We start from the raw sequence: 20,217 nt of genomic DNA, 5'->3' as shown, positions 1-20,217 counted from the left end.
GAAGGCAGTATGTATGTAGAGTCAAACGATATTGTAAGAGGAGCAACTTATTCTGTCTTTTAATAGATTGATAAAATGAATCTCTTCTAAAGCAAGGATGGTAATTTGTTGATCCAAATTGTTGAAATTTTTCCATATGTTCTAATGATGATCTTAATTGTTTGAAATATACTTCCAGTATTCCTCAAAACTATTGTTATGATGTTATTCCAGATGATATTAACAATGAAACATAATCTTTGTAATCAACATAATACATAATGAAAGTTGAGTGTCCCCCGCTGTATTATTACTGGAATATTGCTAAAAGTGGTTAAAACCATGTTCACTCACTCACTCACTTGTTAACAAAACTGACTGTCATGCCAGTATGGAAGGCACATGAACGAGTTGTGTGTGTGAGTGAATCCATCACACCCTGGATGATTTCACAACAACAATGTCACATCATACAAAGGCCTTTCAAAATGCAAAGAAGTAAATTCCTGGGGCAGAAGAGGCTGTAATATCTTATGCTTGTAAGGGATGATCAAAATAGGATGGAAACAAAGAATCACTCCTGTATTACTGTATGATCATCCACCAACAGCATGGGCTGTTCAGTCATCAACCATCTGGGTAATTGCATCTCAAGATTTGCTTATCAACAGGACTTAACTAAATATTTGATGGTGGATTATGTCCGATTGAAGCGTGTTCGTGTATATGATTTAGCTGTCATACTGAACATAGTGTAAAAGAATGTATTGCCTTCAGAAATAATTAAGTTCTGATAATCTTGTTTAGGTAGATAAAGTATAAATCGCATGAACATGTCCTTCAAAGCCCAAAACATGTCATACTAAATAGATGGTCCCTTACAGGATAACTGCAAGTAATCAATAGAACAGCCATGTCTTTTATGTGTACGGGTGAGTGATGGTGTCGTGAACAGCACATGTCACTTGCACAGTAAAACAAGAAGGAAGTGCTTGCTTTGTGCTTATGTTTCAACACTCGGCTGATTATTGTCTGGACCAACATCACACATGTTCTATCGACCATCTTGGACAGATAATCAACAGAATTGTCACAGAAGGGAGACAGAAAATGTAGGGAAATCTCACTTATGTCAAGAAGGAAGAGAATGAATTTATTGATAAATTTGGAGCATTAACTTATCTTATCATTCATTATCACTTGCCGCTATTGGTATCCATATATTACTATCTCTGTACCTGCAGTGTATGAAGAAGTTTATAACAGTCCAGCTGGTGGCATCAGACTGGTCAAGAAGGTTACAGTGTGTTGCTGCAGTGTTCAGGACGACATCAATGTATGGTGGTGGTGTGGTCAGTTTGCTCAGAGTCTGGGGGGGTCTACAAACCCTTACAACACTCACTACCGCTACCTGTTATGATATGGTGATGGGCACTGATCAAGAGAAGAAGTTGCATTGCATCTGTTATACCCAATGTTCATCATTCCTATTTAACTTACAAATTACTTCATATAGGCGAAAAGTGAGCGAGTGAGCAAGTAAGCAGGGTTTCAGGAAGCTTTGCTCAGTTTTTTATATCAAAGCAGCTTAATGTGTGAGGCCAAGTTCTAAAGTATGTGACATTTATCACTTAAGCAAATCTAATGAGCATGTGTATGATGCTCACAGAATCAGCATCATTATCAGTGAGAATATTCTACCTCCTACCAGCAGATACTGGTACAGATATGGGTTACGACTCTGCACAGCAACATGCAAACTTAGGCCACCCTTTCAGATTTCATGCACATGATAAATTCCCTGAACAATCTGCCCTAAAGCTTCCTTTTGGAAGTCACTATCATGATCTGTCTTAATATCACTAAATCAGTACAGAATTTGCTCCCCTTGAGTGTAGCTTGGGCTATTTTCAGCATATTGTTATTTGTCTGGGATTATTAAATCCATACTGAATCACTACAGCACTGTTGTTATGTCTATTCATCTCAGTCAAACCAGAGTAATTCTGAACTATGACACAAGAAAATTTCAGAAAGAAATGACTGTTTACTGTTGGAGTTTCCATGGTTAGATTCTTCTCAAAATATATCTTATGAGCTTCATCCCAAACAGATCCTGACCAACAGCATGGGACAACCAGCACAACATCATATCATCCGTCAATGGACATTCAGGGTAGGGGATGGCCAAGTCAGTTTTTTCTTGTAGAAGCCTGCCTGTAAGCCTTAGATATTGTGTTAGACTCTTATTTCCAAATCTGTACAGGTCCTTAGGGGCTGCAGTAAATATAGGTAGCTACCTTTTTGTCAAATTATTTTTCTTTTTTTTCATAAATATTTCACGACAAATAGGTACAAATAGTTCCTCAACATGCTTTGCAGCTTGCAAATCATTTCCCACGGACATTTCATATAGCCAGTCTTTAGACAACCCATCAGACAGCTTTTCAATCTCATTCAAACAAGCCATTGGTTGTCCAAATGTCAACCATTTAACATTAAAAATGTATCACTTCTGTTCTATATTTTCAAATTAAGGCTTTGACCTGAAGAGTGCTCAGTGCCTGCAGCCTAGAAAATGTCTGGGTTCTAATGACAGCCTGGCATATTTGTTTTATTTCAAAAGCTGTGAGGCAGGGAAGTTGGAACAAAAACAAATGGAAGACAGAGGGCATTGAGGAAGCTGGATAAGAAAGAATGTCTGAAAATTTAACTAATTCTTGAAATGCTGCTGTGATAAAGTAGTTTTGAAGCAACTAATATGTTTGATAATATGTACCAATCTAACGACGCTGGTTATGAAAAGAAAAGCTACATGCATGTCCAAAAAGACCTCATATGCTCACATAGGATCATTTTGAATATTCATTTGTTTCAAAACTACATGACTAATGCTAGTTTGGAATCCAGAAGGATATTTGATAAGACATTTGTTATAGAAAACAATGTACTATTAGGGTTAGGTAAGCAACAGGATCAGCAACAACATGTTGGAATTACGTGTATAAAACATATGTTATCTTAATGTTCATTAAAATACAAACTGAATCAAATTTCAACTAATCTCAAAATATATGTTTCTGGGTTTTGAATTTTCTGTCTGAAATGTTTGAATGAAAGACCACAGAACTAATATTTATTTAAATTAATCAGCAACAGCCAACAAAGAGGTCTGATCTTAGATTGAAGTCCTGACCTCAACCATTATGTTTTCAGGCAGTTATACTGTTAGGACGTTGAAGAGGATGGCCCACCCTAGCTACCAGGAGCAGATAGATACTGGACATGGCATAGCAGCAAATTAACGCGGATCCCTCCACAAACACAAGAAATCAGGCAGCACAGAGAAGGCTCTTGTCAAATACAACTGGTCAACATGAAGTGACCTTCTTTTGATGTTACTCTCTGGTTGGTCCTTGGGTTTAGCATGAAGCGTGACACTTACAACCTCAGAATGGGACTTCCCAACAAATTGGGCTGGTTCCACTTACTGTCTAGGTACTAACACATTTAACAGTCTAATTAGGGTGGTGGAGATAAACACTTGTTGAGGCACAGGGCCTCAACTAAGGATATAACCTGCACACATCTGTGATGGCAAAACATTTTCACAGCCACTCATGAGTCATGTGTTTTAATGAACAGCTTGTATTACAATTTAGCTCATGTCATTATGACATCAGGAGAGATCTAATCTGAACCCAACTGGTTTTGTGAAATAACATCATAAGGTGTGATTATAAAAGATGAAAGGACATTGTGAACAACTCATACCTTGGGAATGGAATAATGTCTGAATAGACAATTTGTAGGGATCTCAGGGGTGAAATAACCAATTGCTCGACGTCCGAGTCCAGTGCTTTTTTCTGTCGGGCAAGCAAATTTGTATATCACACTGTACCGGTGTCCAGTTGACTTTCCAATATTAATTTTGTTGTTTATTTAAAAAATCAACAAGAAAATGGACAGTATAGTGGAAAAATTATCAGGGCAAGTGATTTTACACCATACCGGAGTACACTAGCAATTTTAAAGTTATTTTCACCCCTGGATCTGTGTTCATTGTTTCTGTAAAAAGTACACTTGATTTTCCAAAAAATGAAACAGAAGAGAGACAGTATTTCCTTAGACAAAACGTAGAGGTATATAAAGTGAAACAGCAACACTTCCAACAGAGTTCAATCTGAGTTCAAGGTGTATATGGGAACAATGTGTGAAGCCCATTTCTGGTGTCCCCCTGCCGTGATGTTGCTGGAATGTTGCTAAAAGCGGCGTAAAACCAAACTCAGTCAGTCAGTCAAGGTGTATATCTCAAGGCACATACATCTTGAGCAGACTGTTGTATATAGAGTATTGTCTGGTGTATACTGTACATAATAAGACCCATATAACAAATACCAATTGAATCAGAGCCTTTGTTTGATGATGTGCGAAGTGAGATAATGATGTGAAGTGAAATCCCTAAACATGTTAAAATCACGAAAGTAACTCAAATTCCTGAACATTTCTCTTCATAATCTGAGAAACTTCACATATAGTCAAGATACATGTGTTAAGTAAGACAGAATATCAGGCTAAAGAAGTCACTAATCCAGGGTTATATCATTTTCAAGATGAGAATAAGTAACCAGTTGTCACCACAGAAATAAATGTCTTGTATGACACTGAAAACAAGGAACAACTAGCCCTCTTCTCGATGTGACGTGAGTCAAATTTGTCACAATGCTGCAGACAATTCCCACAATATTACCATTGATATATTCTGGTCACAGTCAGGACTTATGAGGTATATACGTGACTGACCTTCTTTCTTCCAGCCCTCACAATTTAGCTCTACACCAACAAACACCTTATATCAACTACCCCAAATCCGATCATTGTTACAAATATTGAATCTCCTTTCTCCATAGAACCTTCTTCAACAACATTATTTTATCATGTTTGACAAAGATCCCTTCTTTTCTCAGATTATCATTACAAGTTACCATGGCAACAAGTCCTCAAATCAAAAGCATTCCTATCATAGTGACAGGTGAACAACTTGACTTGATTGCAGAAAGACCTGACCCCCCACCTTCCCTTCCCCCCTATGCTTGGTACACACTACATGGACTATGCTATTTACTTGCTAGCACACCATCCTCCTCTGGACAAACACAAGTGCTACACAGCCGTGCTGCAGCATAAAGAAAGGATACTTTCACATTGTTTTCAAAATATGTAATTATTTTAGACAAATGTTCAACTGGTATAATAATATTTGTGATTTGATACATACAAACGTTGCAAACCATGCTAAAAGCTGTCAAAAATATTGAATTACTTTCATGGATATGAACCTGTATAATAAACATGATATGTCATATTGTCAAACGGGCCGGTGGAGTAGCCTAATGGTTAAAGCGTTGGCTCGTCACGCCGAAGACCCGGGTTCGAATCCCCACATGGGCACAATGTGTGAAGCCCATTTCTGGTGTCCCCGGCCGTGATGTTGCTGGAATATTGCTAAAAGCGGCGTAAAACCAAGCTCAGTCAGTCAGTATTGTCAAACGTTCATTTTCATAATGTTCAGTCATTCTTATGCACTTCATTTCCCTATCCACTTCATAACTTTCACTTTCCCATTTTACATTAATTATCTACCTCATATTACCAGAGATAAGCCAAATTTTGAGGTGGAAAAAACCAGCAGACTGTAGAAAGGGGTCGGCTTTTCTACAGGATATACTTTCGTGAAACTTTTTTCAGGGGTAAGATATGACATTATATCACTTCGTGTGAGCAAACAAGAGAAGACAACTTTGTCAGTAACAACGTCAAATTTGCAATTAAACATCACTAGACAAAATTATTTACCTTCTCAATTACAAACACCATTACATTTCTTGTTTCATTTCACTCCATCAATCTTATCTTATCCAGCCAGTCATCATGTCATGTCATTCATCTGTGCAAGTCACTAGTTCCATTCAATCAAACTCCAGTTTTCCTATTTCCTACATTTAACTACATAAAACACAATATATCCACATCAGTATGATACTCCATGCATCTCATACACACTGACCACTTAAACTAAAATCTGTGTCAATATTCAGGTAAAATACCCAATTGATATACTTCTCTTTCTTTCCAAATGGTACAAGGTGATGTAGATGAATATCTCTAGTAGCATTTAAACTAGACATCTATTACAGATATCATATATGGTAAGTTGTTATTTATATAACAACTGGTATTTGGTACTTATAACTGAACCTTAATATTCATAGCCAAACCTTCACGAATATCTTTATATTTTCTGCCCAAGCTTAAGTAAATGTTTGACTACTTTCACCTGTCATCTTATCTCAGTCAGTAGCTGTTAGTTCAATAATATATATATATAATATAAAAGTTCTAGTTATGAGCAACTATATTGTTAATCATTTACTCCCAGGAATGTTATGTGGTGAAACAAACAACAAGAAGGGGACTTATTGAATGAAATAAAAGTATTCCTCTATTCTTGAGATGCTCAGAATGTATAATGCGCATACCATGATCCAAACACAATATAATCCTTATAGTTCCCAACACCTGTGTTCACATATCTCCAGGAGAAGACAGTAAAAGGGTTGGGAGGTCAAGTGAACACACACAGTTCAACATCAAATTTCACAGTCCTTCACCGATCCAATTAAGAACTTTACTGCCATTATATTATCAGGGACTGCAACAGCTTCCCTATCAATAATCGGAAACATAAATGTTGGTGGTTCAATTCACAGCATGAACAATATTGAGCAGTAAGCATGAACTTCCAGAGATGATTGCAACCTTAATACACTTCCCACAGTTCTCATCCATGATACAGAAAGCAATACTGCTATGTTTGTGAGCCTATTAAAACTCTATAGTCAGTGTGTGGACTAGATTGTCTAGAACCCAACAATAAAATTAGAGAAACGTTTCAAGCATCAAGAAGCATAAAAAGCCTTTTAGTGACTGTGACGTATGTATGTAGAGATGGGATACCCTAGAAGTTTCTCATTTATCACAGCCAGGTACACATAGCTGACACAGCCTGTCTGCCTGTACTGGGCCTTTGGCTTAGTGTAGTAATCACTCTGTGTCAAGTGGACACTGTCTTGCAAATACTTGACCAACCTTATTGCTTTTCACAATCCATTACCTACATATTCAATGTACTTGTGAGGGTAATACTTTTCCTCTTATACCCAAAGAGTTTCAGCACTCTATAGTGTATTAGAAATCAACTGTACTTCTTCTGTATAACTGAAATACTTGAGCATAAAGCATTTGGAATCAAATATTTTGACAAAGCTGTCAAAAAAGACATGTCCAGCATGGTGATTTGTTTTATGCATCAATGGTAAAGGGCACCTTTGACCATATTTACAGTCAAATACCAATGTATTTACATTGAAGGGACCTACGTTTATACTTCCAGTTATCCGAGGTTCGACACAATTGAAAACCTGTGGCTTAAACAGGAATATGCAGAGAGCAAGCTTATAATTTTAATTTTTATTAGTTAAAAAAATCAGTGTTTGACTGTATGAAGAACACAATGTACAGATTGTCATCTCCTATTCACGTAAAATTATTTTGGGATTTAAACATCATCTGTCTCTCATCTCGTACCCCTTGTATGTTTGAAGATTAAAAGTTGAAATACTGATGCCTACTAAAAAAGTTTAGGATTTCTGAAAAAAAAACAAAAAAAGATTGATAGCTCTTTCCCAGTCCTATAAGCATCACTTAAGATCACTAAAAGAGAAATACATGAACATGGCACTCCCAATGATCAGTGTGATCTGATCAGCTGTATGACCGTACGACCCTATGACCAGGTGAAGTAGTGTGACAGTTGATGTATGAGTCTTCATCCAGTCTGCTGCTATAACAACATCTACCGTCTGTACACAGCTGCACATGAAGCATTTTATCATTCTAGTCTGTATGTAAGTGAACAAGCTGAATGTTGCACTGCTTCAGATTTGTTTAATTCAAATCATAACATAAGGCATACATGAATGACAGAGTAAATAATGGTTTCATGCAACTTTACAGTGGGGACAACACAAACGGGTTTACTCTTGTATCAAACCTGAATCTTCAGTGTGACAAGCAAACATGACTTGCCTAACCCACAGGACAACGATTTCTGTTTCACGATTTGTACAACTGATTTGACTCACCGCAATTTTCCATTTAAAACTGTGTTTTTCCAGGCATTATATTTGCTGAAAATATTCTGAGTAGTTTACTGATATTGAACACTGACACCAAAACTTTGCCTGACAATAAAACAAGAGTTTACATCCATTTGTTTCGTCCTTATTGTTATCCTGGTATTTCTATTACTGTGACCATTATCTTAAATGTCTGTTACTCTGGCAGAATTCACCTCACTTAATGTTAAGTGTACATTTATGGGCATGCCTTTGTGTGTTAATGTATGTGAATAAGTTGCAGAAATGTGTCGAACAGTTATTACCCTATCATCCTACAATATTCATTAAATGTGACAGCATAAAATACTAACCCAACCCATTTCTGTATTTAATTCATTAACAAGGCCACATTATCTGGCCAAAATCTTTCCATGTATGGCAGCATAATAATTTAATCTAGTCGGTCTCCACCCTCCAGTGTTATCAGGTACAGCCTTGCATCTCCGGTCATGACCTCTATCCCCTTCTTAATGATACACAGATACCTCCCTCATCAAAATAACCACCGTGGTAGCTGGCCACACACTACTCACAGTGTTTGCAATACAAATACAGTACAGATATGTATTCAGCATTTCTAGGCTGTCAGTCTGAAAGATGATCCCTTTTCTTATCTAAATGGTGTTTCTTTCTGTAATCATTACACTCGTACACATATATTCCCACACCTTCCTTTCATGTTAGTGTCTCAAATATCTATTTTTGTGCAATGTTCAAGATATGAATGGTTCTAAATTATTTTAGGATGTGTTCTAAATTTGACAAACTTTGCATTTGCCAAGAAAATGACTTTTGCCCAGCCCTTCAAAACTGAAAATAACCTCCATAACACTATTCTTAGTTTGTCCCAAAATTGTGGTTTCCCAAGTAGGTGCCATAACCAACCTGGTCCTTCACCTTAAAATATCTACTCAGCATGTCAACTTGTGTTTACGTTATATAACCAATATGGCAGTTATCTAGGTGTGATAAATGTTACATAAGCCCCTTCACCACAGCAACACTCCTACTAAGAACGAGGAAACAGGGAACTCTTCATAACATTATTACCACTGTTTATATGTCTTGTTTTCTTGCATTCTGTTTATTAAGTTTCAGCATATTGTAGCCAGAGAAGCATACCATGACAACAGTACAAGCAGTCTTGATCACAGTGTTAATGATGACAGGTCACAACATGCTGACCCACAAACAAATCTACACACTCAGTCAACTGGAGACAGATTATCACACATTCCACAAATTGTTGCCTAGTGGTGTGGCCCTTCAACTTCAACAAGGAGATGGGGTAGGGACTGATATCACTGTTAGGGAGAGATATATCTGATTAGGATGGAGATGGTGGGAAGAAGGGATGGTGGCATATAACTGGCATCTTGGAAGTAAACCAAAGTGAATCAAGTATTTGTCCTAGGTCTCCTGCAATAAATATCATTTACTTTCTGAACAGATGTAAGAAGCTGGCTAGCTATTCTCGAAACGTTCGTAGCCCTACGAACTTCTTAAGCCTATTCTTAAACACATCGGTTACGATCAAAGTTACGAATTCTTAGGGCTATGAACGTTTCGAGAATAAGGGCCCTGTTCTTGGCTTGTCTTCAGCTCACACAAATACTTGTCACTATACAGTTTGTACATGTTTTTGTGAATCTCAAGCTTTTCATGCTCTGTATTTATACCTTAAACAGCTAAACATCATAAGTTGAAACATTGTTACAGGTTGAAGACATCCAGAATACTTAAGTCAGAAGTTTGCATTAATAAATTAGAAGCAACTCCCATTATTAAGAAAACTCCTTTTGTGTTAGCATTCACTCTTTCTGCGAATGTGTAGAGTGTATACTTAAAGGGTATATTTATTGGTATAAAGAACAGTTTTGTTTCTGTTTTTCCTTTTCAAATTATAGACGTGATTTTTTCGTTGCTTATTTTGTGGGGAATAAAATCTGCCCTATTCCCACTTCACATTGAACAGAATAAGGCAAGGTGAAATGGTGTTTAATGTCACACTCAAGATTATTGCAGTTGTATTGCTACTCAGTAGTTCAGAACTATCTTTCAGAATCATTTACAAGGTATCATATTCAGTACCTGTAGTAACTACAAAGATCTTGTATTATTCTGCGCCTTACAACCTATTGTATATACAAGTCGAATGTCTCTAATTCACATAGTCAAGATTAAATAACAGTTGTGAGGTCTAGAAATCTGTAATCCTATCTTCACTGCTTCACACACTGAACAGGTCAGAGCATGTCAGTCACTACTGTAGATTACTGCAGGCAGACATGTACAATGTATTGTTATATCTATTTTAACTGTACACTTAAGACTATACAGTCACACAACATCAGCAGCAATTTCAAACACTGATAGCTGGTAATTACTATCATAACTAAAAGAAACATTGCAGAATTTCTGCATTAACGTGATTTAATGTACATGTCTGGGAATATTCTACACAACCAAAACCTGCATGTTGTTAAATGAGGAGTTTAATCAAACTGTTGGCTGGTCAACATTTAAAGGGTATGTACCTCACATCAATCTTATTAATTCTTCAATGTAGATTGTTAAGACATTCACTGATTGATATCATTAATGTTTCTCATTGCCTTGACCTAGGATCACATGTCATGATCTATCCTCAGTGATAAATGAACTCTGATTCACTGCAGAAAAGGACATATGGCTAAGCTTGAAATTCTGAAAAGCAAAATCATATATCAGCCTTCTGGCAAGTAAACTTGTAGAAACTATAACCAGAATGCTGATGATATGTTTGATGATAGTGTAAAACCTGGAGTTGCTGTATGCTGAAACAGTGTGTATTCACCCAAGGCCCACACAACATAGGCAAGTTTTGACATACACAGAGAGATATCACAGGTTTCTAGGCTGCAAATACTCTCCAGAGGAAAAATGCACACACAGTCAACCAAATGTGAATCTACATTTTTAAATCTTTCCACTTTATTCAAAAGACTTTAGAGGATATTATTAATTCAATTCCATTTGACTCTTAATACAACAACTAAAAATGCATTTTGTCAATATAAGATGAGTGAAATGTTTTAAATGTTCAAAAGAATAAAAGAGGTTCATGAAAATCTGCTGTGTGCATACTAAAACATGAATGTTTACCATAATCAAGCTAATATCTCATAAAAGTTGAATATGATTGCATCTCTTGATGGAACAAACCCAACTGATCAGTGTTTAGTATTTACAAAACACAAATTACAGCAGAGCAACAAAAGCAGAACCCATTGTCTCAATGTTTCTTAAACAGACTGATAATCTGCAATCGCACAGAGATGATCTTCCATTTCAGATTTTTGGACATGTTTACTGACTACACAAAAATCTACTGACAAAGGGTCCCCAAATTCAGAAACTGCAACAGACAAGAGACCTGATGAGTCCCCCCAACTTCCTCCCCCACCCTGAGAACTCAGAGCATTCACTCACATAACAAACAAATAATAGATTTATGTCCTTAATAAACCCTGATATAATTTCAAATATATACAAAAGACAATTGTGGGTTTCAGCACTCAGAAGAAGACACCATTGTTGAATGAGAACAATAGACAAACAGAAATGCAGTCACTGAAAAAATGATTCAAGGGAGATAACTATGTACTTACGGGTCATCTGCATTGATGAGAGCCGCCAGTGTGTTTCTATTGAGAGTAACAGTATCACTGTTGAGTAGGTCACCCATTGAACCAGCTGCAAGTATACAAATAATTAGTTTTGATAAACATTTCATGCATTTCAAAACACATTGAAAACAAACTTGAAAATGATTTACCAGACTATTGAACATAATGAAAATCAAGAACTATTTTGCATCAAAGAGATTTTACTTCATTTACTTTGTCTGCATCATTCAAGCAGTTGGCAATAATTATGTCACAATAAATAAAAAATGTCAGGCAAAATTTCAAAATTTCAAGACTGAATTTTACAATGCACTTGCATTGTAACACAGAAGTAAGGTTTGAAACTGACTGTTATCCTGTTTGACGTCTAAAGATGTACTTAACTCTACACAAGAAGCGATTGTTGCAAGATTGATGTTGGTAATAATACTGTACAGACGTTTCACAAAGTGATCATAGTGCTATGACTCAAGTCTATGATAAAGTATGTTCACAGTCATAGTGTCATGATCGCTTTGTGACACAGGGCCCTGACTTACAACTTAGCAATAACTGGCCACATCTGTACAAATTACTACTATGAGGCTCAAACTCTAGCATGTACAGATACAGTTACTATTATAGAACAATCCTATCATACCTCTACGTAAAGTGATGTCCTTCACGTTGCTCCCTGGGAACCATCCCTCTTTTCCCCCATCAGTTCGGCCTTCATAATATCCCTGATCCCCAACACTTAACACTGAAAGACAAATGCTCATCATTATCAAACAAATTCATGCTTAACCACAGTACATTACACTGAGTTGGATTGTTAATACTCTTAATTGCTTAAGTGACATCTCAAATATACTTTGAACGGTGTTAACAAAATTAATCTTTGAACTACCGGTAACTGCTGCATGTGGTATGTCATTATTGAAATATGACAAGTTGTTTATTGTTGTGATCATGACATACCTCATTTCTGATAATGACTTAAGTCACAAAAACTGTTGTTCTCTATGGGTTCCTTAGTTCAGGACTATTTACAAATTCAGCAAAACAAAAACATTAAATAGTAGGTGCTGAAATAATTAAGAAAATAACTGCCCATAAAAATGTTAATGACATCCTGAGTACCAATTAGCTATAGGAAATTGAGAGGTAGAACATAAACCAGAAATATCAGTTGAAGTTTGTATTTTCATTTTCATAAGCTTAGGGTGTTAAAATTTTGAAATGTGAACAAAACAATTGTCACATGTTGTCTTTCCCCCAATGGATATTATGCTTAAAGTTATTAAATATCTTTAACGACGTCGTGGAAAAGAAAGAAATTAACATTCAAGCTAAATATAACATCCAATGCAATGCGTAACCATGAGTCTTTATAATGGTGATGTTAATCTCAGATTAGTCTAGGTCAGTCTATAAAGATTACATTGCTGTCATGCTAGCAATATGCATGAGACAGAGGATGCTAGAACAAGCCAGAATCATGGTAACAGAGGAAATGTTTACTATAATCTCTCAGGCAGTGAGCAACTTTAGAAACAGGATTCCAGTCTGAAACACAGAAGGGGAGGTAACTCTACAGCTTGAATACCGAAATCCAAACCATTGCATGAGAGATCATAGTAAATTCTATCTATAGAGATCTGAAAATGAGATAGATATTACAGACTAGAAACATCTGAAAGGGAAGATTATGTTCCTTATCATCTTAACAAAATGATTTATCACAGGCTCCTCATTGGATTCACCATGCATACAGAGAAAGTCTTTGGTGATTCAAGTAAGCATCTAAGGACACACAAAATGTCTGTCATGATAAGAATGGCTCCTTCATATATCTGGCACATGTAAAGGGGTTAGAGCAGTGAAAAAAAATGCCTACATATCAATTTCTGACATGTTAACTGAAATGTGAACATAGGTTTGGAACACAATTTCTCTGTTAGTTTTGATCACATCAGTGAACATATCTTAAAAGAGGATTATGAATTCAAATTCCAAATTGCACTCATGTATATTTGTCTACTGACTCAGGTATTGGTCAACTTAGAAGTACCTGAGAAAAACAATGCAAATAGCAAATTAAAAGATCAGCATCATTCCAAGGAACAGGTTTGGAAGAATTTGAACCCCAAAATAAACAACCGAATAAACCATAATCCTCTTTGACTGAATATGGAATTAACTGCAAATGTTAGTTATGTACATGCTCAAACTTGAAATAGATAAGGATAATGTGAATTAGAGAATCAGTAAAGAAAGAGGGTGCATAAATTGTTGATCATGCATAAAACAAAGCCCTGATAGACCTTGTATAATATCTCCTTTCCTAAGCTTCAACTCTGCTGTGTGTATTGGTTGGTATTTTTTTACACAGACAACAAAGCGACTTGGGATAGCCGGATAGAGGCGCATTCTTTCGTATTCATATCGAGATGATGGCATGACACCTGCAGAAGGAGGCAGTTGAAGCTACATAAAATCTCTATAGCAGCATCTCCAGTACAAACTCAATAAACTATAGACAAGCACAAAGCAAAATAAATGACATGCTAGTTTTTCATCCATGCATTGGGACTGACTGACTGATTATATTCACATTAAACTCTGCTGGTGCATAATATCATTTACATTTCCAGCAATATGTAAAGATTTATATTCTATTCATATATCTTTCAAACACAAAATGCTGAATAAAATTTCAGCTGACCAGATAAATGGGCTCCATGGTCAAAGGCTCTAATGATAAGAGCCAGCTACTTGACTTCAATATCTGTAAACATTCAGTAATTTCACAAATTAGAAAGTGATGAAACTTTTATCAGTTCTGGTATTGACATCGGTAATACAAACAAATCAGGATGAAAATCTGGCAGTATTTTACATATGGATATAATGAGTATTAGACTTCTAGTAACATAGTTTGATGTGAAAACATGACTGATGATCAATGAAGGCTAAAACCATGTAAGGGATCGTCACAACACAACAGATTTCTACAAGACGTGGATGGTTGAATGGCTCAACAATCAATCATGACTTTGTGTTCATGTTACATTTTTAGCACAACAACAGCATACACAGACTTAATCTGACACATTGTAGATAGTATTACAGCAGTCTTTTGAATCCAGCCATAGATCCTGAAGTTTTGAGACGATCAGTAAGTATGCTATGTTGGAGTACATATGTCTGTCAGTATGGTGTAAATGCCTGTGGCAGTGATTGGTATCTCTTAAAGAGGGAAAGGATGAAACATTAACTAGCAAATAACAAGAGGATTAGTTGAAGACTTCAGTTAGACTTAACACAATTCCTATCTTTTACAAACCTCAAAAAAACACATTAAAAGAACACACTAGTGCATAAATAATTTTCTGAAACTGCCATAAGGTTAGATAAGATGTTTTGACACTTAAAGCATACTTTGCCTGAAAAAGAAAACATTATTTGTTCTAGAATTAAAAACAATCTTTTTAAAGTATTTGTTCAAGCACAGATATGCTTAGGCTGTGGCTTTTTTTTTTGTCAAATTGAACCACCATTCTTGAACTCAAAATATCTGCAGTTGTTACAGTGTTAAAGTATGACACCATACTTCCCTCTAATATTTTACATTAGAATCCTCTGAAAAGGACAAGCAAGTTAAATACCTTCCACGAAACAGACACCAAACACATACCACTTATATCCATACAAGCATATGTTAAATTACCCATATTGCAGTGGACAAATACAAGAAAGAACTTCCTGAGCACAACCTTATCAAAATCCACCAGGTTATATATATATATATATATATATTTCTAAGACTACATCTTACCAGAATACTTGTAAAATCTCAGCTGTTTCTTCCTATGCCAAGCTAGAGTGGGGATAAGGCGTATTTGTACAAAGCTAGCACAAAGTAAGGCTTGGAAGCATGGTAACTGCACAACTAACAATATCAAATGTCATCAGTGGAGGCCAAGGTATACCATTGCTAATATACAGAAGAGCTTAATGAAATTGGACCCCTTCTGCCTGACCATGGTACACAGTATTCCTGGCTGATGGGATACTTACACAGGGTCATTTGTATATAGGCTGAGACTGACAGCACATTATGATTTTGCTGGTGGATATATGGTACTGTTATTGCTTGAACATCAACAGACACGATTTATGAAATTGTTTGTGGTACTTAGATACATTTTGATATGCACTCCTTACTTAGTGAACGTATTACCTTCTATAACTGAGACTAAGGTTGATAGGAACACTGAAGACCTGGGTTCATTTCCCGACATGGATAAAATGTGTAAAGCCCTTTTCTGGTGTCCCCCACTGTGATATTGCTGGTATATTGCTAAAGGCAGGGTAAAACCATACTCACTCACTCACTGATAGGAACATTGAACATGTTTTAATCACCTGAGCATAAGGTGAAGCCTTTTCGGCCTCAGTAATGCAATTAATACCAAAAAGCAGAAACAACAGCCTAGGTTATAAATTAACAACATAGCTACAGCTATAGCTTAAACATGAACATGTATGTAGTCAAATGCATTTCCTCATGTATAGGAATAAACTTATTATTTATGAATGTTTGACCATTTCATTATCTTCCGGGTACTTTGCAATTACATGTCCATGTATAAACCAAAGATAGCAAACTATTCTGTAGTGGCATGACACACAACACTCAACACGATGAGATTTCAGAGTGGAAGGACCAAGCTTGAGCAACACACTTCAAGAATACTGTCTACAAAGAGGCTGGTACCCACCTGGCCCTGAACCAGTGCTGGAGATACTGAGAGATCGTGGCGAGTCTGAATTATATTCCCGAGACGGAGGGTATGAACCATTGGAGTAGGTGTCTGTCATATGTGGCAAGCTCTGATTGGACATTCCCTGTCTCATCATTTGTTCTTCAATGACACTGATGTTGAGACGAGGATCACTCCGACTCCGATGTATGGCTCGCATACTTGGTGTCATGGTGGACCCTTTCCTCCTATCACTGTATTTGGGCACCTCACGAAATGGCACTGTAAACAGAAATCTTGATGATAGAAAACGAACTGGCAGCATAACATGTAGGTATCATTATGACTTCTGTATTGAAGGGCATGATTTAAGTATGTTAATAATCAGTACTAAAAGTATGTAACTTTTTCTAACATTGGTATTGTTTTTTAAAATACTTTAATCTTAGTTCCCCCACCCCCCAAAAAAAAAAGGAACAGAGACAAAGTGCATTTTATTGCCCTGGAAGTACTAGTTAACTGGATTTTCATGCTTTGCTACAGAGGCACATAAGGAAAACACACATTGTGTTAACACTTTTGCACCAAGTAAAACCAATAGTATGATCTCATTTAAAAGTTGTAACTACACATGGAATAAAATGTTCATCTGAAAAATATTGTCATAATTTTTGCAGATTAGTTTGTAAAGAAGTAATTATAAGATTTGCATTTATGTTTTTCTCTCAATTTCTAACATGCAGCAACATTCCATTGACGACATAGATCTATGACATCACATAACAAGGTTACAATTTAGTGATGTCATAGCTTAAAGAATGATATTGTATTTCTCCCATTAACATTTGCCATAACAAATATCCAACAACAAATTACTACTTATTAGAAACATCATGTAATGATACAATTCTATTTCTAGTGTGTTATTCTCAGCTACATCGGTTCATCTTGGTGATGGACTGATGTAAGTGTGTTTATTAAGGATGTCATTAAAGGAACACATAACAGATCAATTTTTGCATTGTTCACAAAATCATACCAGATGAAAAAGAAGCCTTAAAAGCACACACTAAAATAGCCTTGCTTTCTTGCATGCTATGTTAAGTCTTAAATACAGATAAATTGTGTTATAACAAATATAGGTATAACAAAAGGCCAATATAAATATTCAGTGTGGGGAATAAGCAACATAATATTTAGGGGACGTCAAATTAGGTCTGATATAAAACAGACCAGCATCCTCTGGTTTATTATTCTTGATGATCTCGGCAAGGTCAATGTTGTTGGCAATGATGGCAATCTGGAATGCTGTCTGGTTGTTGTAGTTGAGGATCTCCTTGCTGCAGCCCCGAAACAGCAACACCCGTGCACACGATTCCTGGCAACAGTGGAGGCATGTTCTCAGACAGGAGTGAGTCTATTTGAATGGGAAACAATCACTGACTGTTGAAGCCAAGAAGCTTGTATAAGCTCTAATTCAATCCTTGTATGTCACCTAACTGGCTTCCAATCAACTTACTCAATCTCCTATACAAGCGTTGTACAACCTCATTTACTGTACAAACAACTCATCCCCAATCTATTGTAATAACAACTCATGTAAATAGTCTCTCTATTTGCTTCTCATGTATCACTTGCTTGACAACGACATTAGAATCTATGTCGAAACGTTGCCTTCACAGAATAAAAGAAGTTGTATATCCATAAAAATTGTAATCATTCTTAACCTCACAACATTTGCAACGTCATATGGCCTACACCTCATCAGGGGTGTAGGCAGTGCAACTTTCACCTACCACCTTCTGCTGTGTCGTTTGATAAATGCGCACCAAAATCAAGCTCAGTGTAAAACATAAGTTAGAAACAACTCATAACTTAAGTCACCCTGGGTTTTTCTTCCACAAAAATCTGACATACTGCATTTTCTGAAATATTGTACAAGGAGTTATAAAACCCCAACCAACTTACTCCAAGTAATTAAACCTCCAAATATGAAAACTTATCAACATTTGTACAGTTCCTTGACATTTAGAAATTATACAAATTCTTAGCCTGAAAGGGGGCTCTGAGGTAGCCTTGTGGTTAAAGCATTCACATATCACACAAAAGACCTGGGCTTGATTCCCCACATGGGTACAATGTGTGGAACTAATTTCTGGAATTCTATCGCTGGAATATTGCTAAAAGCAGTGAAAAGCCATATTCATGCTCTCACTTTGTCTACAAAAAAACACATGTACAAATTCTAAACATGGAAGAAAATAACATCCACTGAATGTGAAGCCCTCATAAAATCCACTTTCAGTGCCACTGTTTGAATTAGCCCTGACAGCAGAACATCTGCACATCAGAAGCCAGCTGCAAGAGACTAGTCCTTCCATATCTCTTTCAATGTCAGTTAAAGAACTGAATATCTATGATTGATCCATGCAGTAGTGCCTAGAGGCAAATAGTCTTTGGCATTATCCTAAATTGATGTTAGTATTTTTTTATTTACCAGTATCAGATGAACTAGGCCTCAAGAAATTTTAGTTGACTCACGCTCTGACTAGTGGTTAAAATTGCAGACTATGTTGTTAGTTCTATTTAAGATGAGAATTCCTAGTATTTCCCACCTGGTTGAAAACAGCACACACATGTAGAGGAGTGTTCCCGCTGGCATTCTGAACATCCATGTCTGCCCCATAGTACAGCAGATGTTCCAAATGCTGCACATGGCCGTACTTACAGGCCTGGAACATAGCAGCATGGCATTCAGCATGGCATTCAGCATGGTATACAGAATGGAATAATACAGGAAGCTAATGCAGCTATCATGCAGGAAGAAACAAAACAGGTTTTCATTCAAATATGTAATTTTTGGATTAAAATTGATATTTTATACTTATCCTGACTCATGCTTAATTGCTTATCTCTTTCTTCTTGCGAATGATAGTGGAATCCCCTTTTGAAGCTCCCTTAAAAAAAGCGGACGTAAAATCACTCACCCAGTGTTATCTCCCTTGTGACTCTTTTGGCGGGAAAACCATGTCACATGTTTGGACCTGTCCCTCACTCTCTCCTGATTAAGCGCCCGACACCTGGATTACAGGAAATCCAGAGTGCCATAAGGGGAGGTTGGGAGGGCTTACCTCATGAGTAAGGATAAGTATTAAATATCAATTTAAATCCAAAAATTACATATTTTCCCTTATCCCGACTCATGCTTAATTGCTTGTAGAATCCAACGGAACAGGTGGTGGGTCAAGCCACTCTGGATTCCATGCTGATTTACGTCCTGCATACCCCCCTGTGGGAACTTCTTAAAGTATATACTGATCCTTCCTTCCAGCTTCCTCTGATGACTTTGGGGGGACCACAATATGTCAGATTTTCTGGAACCGCTTCTCCTGACAGTAAAAGTGGATTTATACGACTCCATAATTGATTCCCGCATCAATTGGAGAAGTGACCCTTCTTCATATACGAGTAAGTCCTTACAAGTATAGGGTCTGTCACTCATGCTAGCCTGTCTTTAGACGTGCGCATGGACTCTAAGCTTCAACTCTCTGAGTGTTGGCTTTTACAAGTCATGTGATAAAG

General features: G+C 36.7%; 1 protein-coding gene and 1 long non-coding RNA gene across 2 annotated transcripts in view; one reads left to right on the top strand and one right to left on the bottom strand.

The window, feature by feature from the left end:
- LOC124289198 overlaps positions 1–20,217 on the bottom strand; it is a 101,587-nt gene that overhangs the window by 33,517 nt on the left and 47,853 nt on the right. The window contains exons 13-18 of the mRNA XM_046725804.1: positions 19,251–19,367; positions 17,869–18,013; positions 16,654–16,917; positions 12,528–12,629; positions 11,870–11,954; positions 7,781–7,911 (exon numbers count right to left, since the gene is read on the bottom strand). Of these exons, the coding sequence (XP_046581760.1) occupies positions 7,781–7,911; positions 11,870–11,954; positions 12,528–12,629; positions 16,654–16,917; positions 17,869–18,013; positions 19,251–19,367 (844 nt within the window). The remainder of the gene's footprint in view (positions 1–7,780; positions 7,912–11,869; positions 11,955–12,527; positions 12,630–16,653; positions 16,918–17,868; positions 18,014–19,250; positions 19,368–20,217) is intronic.
- LOC124289210 lies at positions 4,078–4,385 on the top strand. Its single transcript, XR_006901627.1, has 2 exons — positions 4,078–4,173; positions 4,282–4,385. It is a non-coding gene; the product is annotated as an uncharacterized LOC124289210 (long non-coding RNA).

This window comes from Haliotis rubra, unplaced genomic scaffold (genome assembly GCF_003918875.1).
Source record: "Haliotis rubra isolate DU_JTF1 unplaced genomic scaffold, ASM391887v1 Scf436, whole genome shotgun sequence".
In the NCBI taxonomy this organism is placed as follows: Eukaryota; Metazoa; Mollusca; class Gastropoda; order Lepetellida; family Haliotidae; genus Haliotis; species Haliotis rubra.
The sequence above is the reverse complement of the archived record's forward strand: the minus strand, read 5'-3'. Positions and strand labels throughout refer to the sequence as shown.